Genomic DNA, 8,388 nt, shown 5'->3' on the forward strand with positions numbered 1-8,388 from the left:
AGAAATGGGTTTTATTTTATCCCACTACCGGCAATATTTGCTGGGAAGTGTATAGGGTGTGACAAGAACAGAGAAGGCGCCGTTAGCATTAGAGAGTGCTGGACGAATTGCAACATGTAGAGCGTTTTCTGCTACATTGAGAGAAGAGGCAATTCAGCCTCAACTCGTTACAAATGAGACAAAGAAGCCAGGGTCGTAAACGTTTTAGGTTATCGTATTCATGTTGCAGTAACCTGTAAATAAAATAGTACAATTTTACATTCGGGTTCTAGTAGTGCAATGTTGGAATTAAGTGATTAATCCATCGGCGTGGTTTATATTGCATTTTGTATAAAATATTGCATTAGTCGTTGGGAAGGGAAAAGTATTTTTGTCAAAGAAATGGAGACGTATCTTCATAAATTATAGCAATCTTAATGTTTCAATGGAAAGAATAGCCAGAAAATTATTTATTTTTTAAATTGGTATTTATAATTTGTCCAATCGTTTCCTTCATCTTATGAGCAGTTCCAGTAATGCGCTTTCCAGTATCAAATTAACAATGAAAGGATATTTACATTTATTTTTATAAGACGGGACAATTTTGCCGTTTTATAAGTATGGCGGTTTAAATAATTGTTAAGATGTTTTACGTTTCAAAAAGCTGAATCTTACATTGTTTCATTCTCCCAGTTTTATGGTGTTTTATCAAATGTCAGTCTTTGTTCGGAACCACAAGTGGTCAAGGCGATTAGCCTATTCAGGAGCCAATCAAGACCCCCGAGGCACCTCACGGAGGCTGTATCCTCCTATCAGAGAGTCGACATTATGGTGGTTCCCCGTCACTCAAACTCCATTTCTCCAATGAGAGTGGGAGCGCTGCCCAGGTCCCGCAGTCTGGTCCTAGTATAAGAACATGTCTCTCCCATCTGAATTGTAGGTTTTTTCTTACGACGACCCGTAAAAGTCGCGCTGTAGGAAGAAGTCGCTCAAGCCTTCTCTTTATTCCATTTGTTTTGTCTACTATCAAGGACCAGGCATCATGGTAAGATGCTGTTTAATGCAAAAAGGTTTTTCTCCCCAGCAAGCTACACATTTAAATTTTATATTGTTAGACTTGTGTCCTAATTTTGAAGCATCTTAATTGTTTTTTTCAGTACACTTGGTTTATTTAATCTTTGAATTACACTACGCAAATTAATCTCTTAAACATAAAACATTAAGGGACAACTAGATGCGTACTTGAGGGGGAAAAAGGAACAGAAGGATATGCTGATAGGATGAGATGAAGCAGGGTGGGAGGTGGCTCGTGTGGAGCATAAACACCGGGCCGAATGGCCTGTCTGTGCTGTAATTGAAATGTAATAAACTGTTGTCTATGAATGTTTCGGTTACCATGGGAAATAAGTATTAAAATCAAAATAACAAGGGAAAGTAATGTACATGTACGCTATCCACATGCAATTTTCCGTCAATATAATACACTTCATATTAAGAGAGCCACTTTTCAGTGGACTTCTGCAAATATATTATCTGGTAGGAAAAAAATGACCAAATTAATGGCGAATTTATTAGGATTGGGCAAGAAAAAGATTCATTGTTTTAAAGGCTTTTCGCCAGCTAATCGTTACAAATAAATCTAAAACGGTACTGTAAGACGGAACTTCTGAAACGTGAATCTTCTGTTTTAGTGCAATAGGGAGTGGCTCTAAGCAATTAGCAGAGGATGTGAGTTGAGTTTAGCAATCCTTCAAATTACTTTGTTTTGTCGGGACACTGTAACCTCTCCACATCACGTTATCCCGTTCAATGGGTTGTCGACCATAGCGGCAAGCTGGAGTATTTCAGACCGATGCCCTGGCGAAATCACTGCAGGTCTACTTTACTAACGGCATTACGTCAGTAATGGTCATGCGTAGGGCATAAAGCCAACGTCAAACTAGGTCACCAAGAAATAGACGGCATTGCAATTCATGTAACGCCACGCTAACGATTGGAAGTACAGACAATAGCGTCCGCATTGGTTACTGTGTTGTAAAGGTCCTTTTTGAAAAATAGCTTGAAGAAAATTTTCAATTAGACTGACGGTTTGGCGTCCGACAAAACTATTAGATTTTTGTGGAGGGTGGCGGTAGGTAGAGACAATCCGCACTGCAGTGCGACCCCACCCAAATTCAGCATCAGAACCAGTGACTTTGACCAGCTCATGAATGTTGCAGTACTGAGCGCAGAGGAATTGCACGGATGTGCCCTTTCCAGCCGAGCGAATGTGGTTTCTCAGAATAAGCGCTGTTTAGCCAGAAGCAGCTCTTGATTTGCAGAGCAATCGCGTTCTAGAGATTAACTGTCTTACGGGAGGGGCCAAAGCCCCCTCATCAAATTCGCATCTTGCCAAAATGCTGGGTTATCAAAGCATCATGCTTCATTTCAACGATTTTTTGGAAAAAATTAATTTTCATCTCCTAAATATATATTCTAAGTTCAAACGAGGGCATCGTTTTAGGATCAGAGTGCGATTTGAAGTGCCAACCATTGTTTAAAAAACAGTTCACGTATTTAATGAAAACAGTAACAAGATGCACACCAAGGTGGTAGAATACAAGGTATTAGAAAATAATTACATTTTATCACAATTTAATACTGATGTAATCCTCTTGTGCAATATTGAGGGTGAAGTACTGAGGAAGCAACATGAAACTTGCTGATGTGTCTAATTTCTGTATGGGCAGCAAACCTGAATTGCCAAATTCAATCATGTTTCTGTCCACACTAGACTTATCTCGAATTGTCTGTCTGCTTCTTCATGGTACCACCCACACACGAGTCCCACTCCAACTGAGCCTGTGAGACCCTCCACCCTGTCACTCACACTATTGGACAGTCATATCTGATGCACACACAACCACAATGATAGCAATACTGTCCCTGACAGTGAGCTGCTGATGAATCCAGCACAATTACAACTGCTTCATACTAACTAAATGTCTTACAGCTAGGTTGCTGTGTGTCGTCACCCAACCTTGCCTCCCTTCTGCATGACTCTGCTGTCCCATCAGCTGGTCAAAAGTCTGAGATAAACATTAGATTTGCAGCTGATTCAGGGGAGTGTACATTTGCTTCCATATTGGGAGACTTTTGGTGCTGAAAATAAGTATGAATACAGAAATAAAGCTGTATGAAATAAATTCTAGGCAAGGTGTTCAAGTAGTTGATCGCAGCTTTGTATTTGTTTCTGTGCAGCGTGAGTGTATCAGTATCCATGTTGGCCAGGCTGGAGTCCAGATTGGTAATGCCTGCTGGGAACTCTACTGCTTGGAACACGGTATCCAGCCTGATGGGCAGATGCCCAGTGACAAGACCATCGGAGGTGGAGATGATTCCTTCAACACCTTCTTCAGCGAAACAGGGGCAGGCAAACATGTTCCACGAGCTGTGTTTGTGGACTTGGAGCCAACTGTCATAGGTAGGTGATAACTAATTTAAGTCAAATATTGTTGATTCACTATTTACTTTGTACTTTCTTGGCTATATCTCAAACTACACATGGGTCATTGTGTTTCAATCTGTCATTTGTTATTCACAAATCGCCTTTCCCTACCTCTTCAATAATCCACAACAGAGTAATTAAAAATATTTTACTTTTTTTGCCAGATGAGGTTCGTACTGGTACTTACCGCCAGCTGTTCCACCCTGAACAGCTTATCACCGGGAAGGAAGATGCAGCCAATAACTATGCCCGTGGTCATTACACAATTGGCAAGGAGATCATTGATCTGGTTCTGGACCGAGTCCGTAAACTGGTGAGTATGTTACCTGCTGTGGACAAGTATCCCTATGTGGAAGCTAAATGTTGCAACCAGCCATATCTAGATACCAGGTAACTGAAATTTACATTTGTTTTCCACAGGCTGACCAATGCACAGGTCTCCAGGGTTTCCTGGTCTTCCACAGCTTTGGCGGTGGCACTGGTTCTGGTTTTACATCCCTGCTGATGGAACGTCTCTCCGTTGACTATGGCAAGAAATCCAAGCTTGAATTCTCCATCTACCCAGCTCCACAAGTGTCTACTGCAGTGGTAGAACCCTACAACTCTATCCTGACCACCCACACTACCCTGGAGCACTCTGATTGTGCTTTCATGGTTGACAATGAAGCCATCTATGACATCTGCAGACGAAACCTGGACATTGACCGACCAACGTACACCAACCTGAACCGATTAATAGGCCAGATAGTGTCCTCTATTACTGCCTCCCTCCGCTTTGATGGTGCCCTGAATGTTGATCTGACTGAGTTCCAGACCAACTTGGTGCCATATCCCCGTATCCACTTCCCATTGGCCACTTATGCACCAGTTATCTCAGCTGAGAAGGCCTATCATGAGCAGCTTTCTGTGTCTGAGATAACCAATGCTTGCTTTGAGCCAGCCAACCAGATGGTCAAATGTGACCCCCGCCATGGCAAGTACATGGCCTGCTGTCTCCTTTACCGTGGTGATGTGGTGCCAAAAGATGTCAATGCAGCTATTGCTACTATTAAAACTAAACGTACCATCCAATTTGTGGATTGGTGTCCAACTGGCTTCAAGGTTGGTATCAACTACCAGCCTCCCACTGTGGTACCTGGAGGTGACCTGGCCAAGGTTCAGCGGGCTGTGTGTATGCTGAGTAACACCACAGCCATTGCTGAAGCTTGGGCTCGCCTTGACCACAAGTTTGACCTGATGTATGCCAAGCGTGCCTTTGTTCACTGGTATGTTGGTGAGGGTATGGAGGAAGGGGAGTTCTCAGAGGCCCGTGAGGACATGGCTGCTCTGGAGAAAGATTATGAAGAAGTTGGTGTTGACTCCGTAGAAGGGGAAGGAGAGGAGGAAGGGGAAGAATATTAAAATGTTTTTCACATCACAATATGGTGCTGCTGTAACAGGGAACCAAGATAAAATAATAAAACAGTGTGAGTTAAATGAATTGTAACTGATGATTAACCAATTTGAAGTAGTGTCCTTCAATTTGCTAATCATCAAGTTACACACTGCTGCATAAGTCATGTCCATTATTGTTCAGTCACACCTGAAATGATGTTTGCATTCCATATTTATTTTAAAAAAGCATACTCTGGTGTTTTTTACAATTATTCTTCTACCCAGCTTTTGAGTCTCTTGTGCTGCATCATTATGCCAAGCCTCCTCAATTGACCTCGACTGGCTTTAGGTCAGTGGATAGCTGGGCTTTTCATTATTTTAAACAAGGTGTGATTGAATTTTTAACTTGCATTATTAGTTATAATCTGTAGCAATGTAAATTGAGATTGCTGTGCAGCATTGCAAAACCAACTTCTGTTGCAAATGTAACTCACATGTTCTCTCTTTATTGCTTTCTCAATAAATAAGATCCCTGTCTTCATCTGCCTCATTGCATTTTAATATTTATTAAATATATTTATTTTCCACTGGCACTCATTAGGTACTAGAGCACAACAAATGCTGGCGTTTTTGGTGTTAAATGGGACTTGAATAGCGCAGCTACCAATTTTTATGCTTGGAAATCCCAAAATACCATCTGAAATTAATTCAAACCATTAATTTCTTAGATTAGACAGGAGCTCAAACACAATCCTTATATTCTAGATAGTTAAAATTGTCTTCAATACTTAATTACCTAGATACTTAAATACAAATTAGGAGCAGGAGTTGGCCACTTGGTCCCTCGAGTCTGCTCCATCATTCAATGAAATTATGGCAGATCTGATTGGAACCTCAAGTCCATATTCCCACCTACCCCCGAGTCTCACCCCTTCGCTTAACAATCTATCTCTTTCTGCTTAAAAATATTCAAAGATTTGTCTTTGATTTCTTCACCCAGATGAATCAGCCTGTGGAATTTGCTACCACAGAAAGTAGTTGAGGTCAAAACATTGTATCTTTTCAAGAAGCAGTTAGATATAACACTTGCGGCAAATGTGATCAAAGGATATGGGGGGAAGGTGGGATCAGATTGAGTTGGATGATCATGATGATTGGCGGAGCAAGCTCGAAGGGCCAATTGGCCGCCTCCTGCTCTTATTTTCCATGTTTCTATGTGGTCTCGCCAATGCCTTGTATAACGAGCATAATCTCCCTACTTTTGTATTCAATTCTATTTAAATTCAACAGGCTGGGTTGCGACATGAATTTTTAATATATAATATTTTATATAAATGTTGCCATATTCCTAGCATACCAAAGAATGGAATAGACTCCCTGAGAAGGGGAACTGAGATTACAGCCATTTGGCTGATAAAACCTAAAAATAGGTACAAACTTATGGTCGCAATTTGTGACCTTTTTATTAAATTCTATCTCGGGCTGGGATTTAGTTCCCTAGCATACAGTCTATCTTCTCAACTGTCTCAACTCTTCATGTGAGCTTCAAGTGTGAAAAGCCAATATCTAAATATATTTAGGATGTAGATGTCGCTAGTAAGGCCAGTATTTACTCCCCGCCCCTAGCTGCTCTTGAGAAGATACGTGGTTGGGGCTGCACTCATCCAGACAAGTCAAGAGTATCCCATCTCCTGACTTGTGTCTTGTAAGTGATGAAGTGAGTCACTTGCAGCAGAATACACAGAATCTGACCTGCTTTTGTAGTTATGGTGTATATATATGTCTGGTTCAGTAAAGTTTCTTGTCAATGGCAACTCCTAGGATGTTGGTGAGAAATCCAGCCATGGTTATGCTGTTCACTGTCCAAAGAATCATAGAATCCTTACAGTGTAGAAGGAGGCCATTTGGCCCATCAAGCCTGCACCAACAACAATCTTACCCAGTCCCCATCCCTGTAACCCCACGCATTCACCCCACTAATTCCCCTGACACTAAGCAGCAATTGATCATGGCCAATCAACCTAAAGTGGTTAAGCACCTAAGGAAGGTGGTTAGATTTTCTTTTGTTGGTGATGGTCATTGCCTTGCACTTGTGTGAAGCAAATGGTAGTTGCCACTTATCAGCCGAAGCCTGAATGCTGCATGTGGACATAAGACTGTTTCCTGTAAGATGCTGTGAATGGAACTGAATGCTGAAATCATCAGTCAATATTTCCACTTCTAACCTTATGATAGAGGGAGAGTCATTGATGAAGCAGCAGAAGATAGCTGGGCCTAGGACACTGACTTGAGGAACTCTCGCAGGGATATCCTGGGGCTTTGATAATTTGCCTCCAACAACTCTCGTCCTTCATGCTAGGTATAACTCCAGCCAGTGAAGAGAGTTTCCCCTTTTTCTCATTTCATTAAATTTTTCAAGTTTGACATTCAGTCAAAGATTGGTGTGATGTCAAGGGCAATCACTCTCAGTTCACCTCTGGCATTTAGCTCTATGTAGGATGTAATGAGATTTGGATCCATGTGGTCATGCCAGAACACAAACTGTGCATTGGTAAGCAGGTTATCGGTGAGTAAGTGCTGCTTGATTGCATTGTCAATTATACCATCTGTCACTTAGCATATAATTGAGAGTAGGCTCCCTTCCTAACAGCACCGTGGGTGTGCCTACATCATAAGGACTGCAGCGGTTCAGGAAAGCAGCTCATTACCATCATCTCAAGGTTAATTGGGGATGGGCAACAAATGCTGGCATTGCCAGTGATGCTCACCACCCATGAAAGAATAAGAAACTGGCTCATAGGGCAGCAATTATCTGGTTTGGATTTCTCCTGCTTTTTGGCCTCTTTTAAGGAAAGCTTAAATCCATTCTGGCAGCGGCTGAATTCGAACTCACAACTCTACTGAATCTTAAGCCATTGGTTTAAACTGCGTCGCCACGCTACTTTTTTTTTCTTTGGACAGGGGAAACCTGGGCAATTCACCACATTGTTGAGCAGATGCCAGTGTTGTAGCTGCTCTGGAACAGCTTGGCTGCCAACATGATTAGTTTTGGCATATGTGTCTTCAGTGCAATGTGCAGGATGTGGGGGTCCCTCAGCTTTCTTGTATTCAGTGCCTTCAGCCATTCCTTGATGTTATGTGGACTGAATTGAATTTTCTGAAGAATGGCTTCTGTGATGGGGAAATGCATGCAATGGATCATCCACTTGACACTTCTAGCTGAAAATGGTTGTAAATGCTTTTTGTCTTTTAAACTCAATCTGGGTTCCATCACTGAGGACAAGGAATTAATGGAGCCTCCTCCTGCCATCAACTGTTCAGTTGGTAGCACTGTCGCCTGAGTCACAGGATTCAGGGTAAAGTCCCACTTGAGAGTTTGAACACAAAAATCAAGGCTGACTCTGCAGCGTAGTACTGAGGGAGTGCTGCACTGTTGGAAGTGCTGTCTTTCAGATGAGATGTTAAACTGAGGCTCCATTTGTCTGCTTGGGTGAATGTAAAGTATCTCATGACACTATTTTGAAGAAGAGCAGGGGAGATAACCCCAG

The 8,388-nt window shown here is 41.9% G+C and overlaps 1 protein-coding gene across 2 annotated transcripts; it reads left to right on the forward strand.

Annotated features, from left to right (window-relative positions):
• Positions 1-917: 917 nt before the first annotated feature.
• LOC144482000 (tubulin alpha-1A chain) lies at positions 918-5,380 on the forward strand. Of its 2 annotated transcripts, none has more exons than XM_078201241.1 (4): positions 918-1,024; positions 3,220-3,442; positions 3,631-3,779; positions 3,887-5,380. In XM_078201241.1, the coding sequence occupies exons 1-4, from the start codon at positions 1,022-1,024 to the stop codon at positions 4,865-4,867; spliced, it is 1,356 nt and encodes a 451-aa protein (XP_078057367.1). In that variant the 5' UTR covers positions 918-1,021; the 3' UTR covers positions 4,868-5,380. The 2 variants fall into 2 exon arrangements, with proteins under 2 accessions (XP_078057367.1, XP_078057366.1); XM_078201240.1 differs by lacking the exon at positions 918-1,024 and adding an exon at positions 2,559-2,582.
• The last annotated feature ends 3,008 nt before the right edge of the window (positions 5,381-8,388 follow it).

Source organism: Mustelus asterias, chromosome X (genome assembly GCF_964213995.1).
Source record: "Mustelus asterias chromosome X, sMusAst1.hap1.1, whole genome shotgun sequence".
Lineage (NCBI taxonomy): Eukaryota > Metazoa > Chordata > Chondrichthyes > Carcharhiniformes > Triakidae > Mustelus > Mustelus asterias.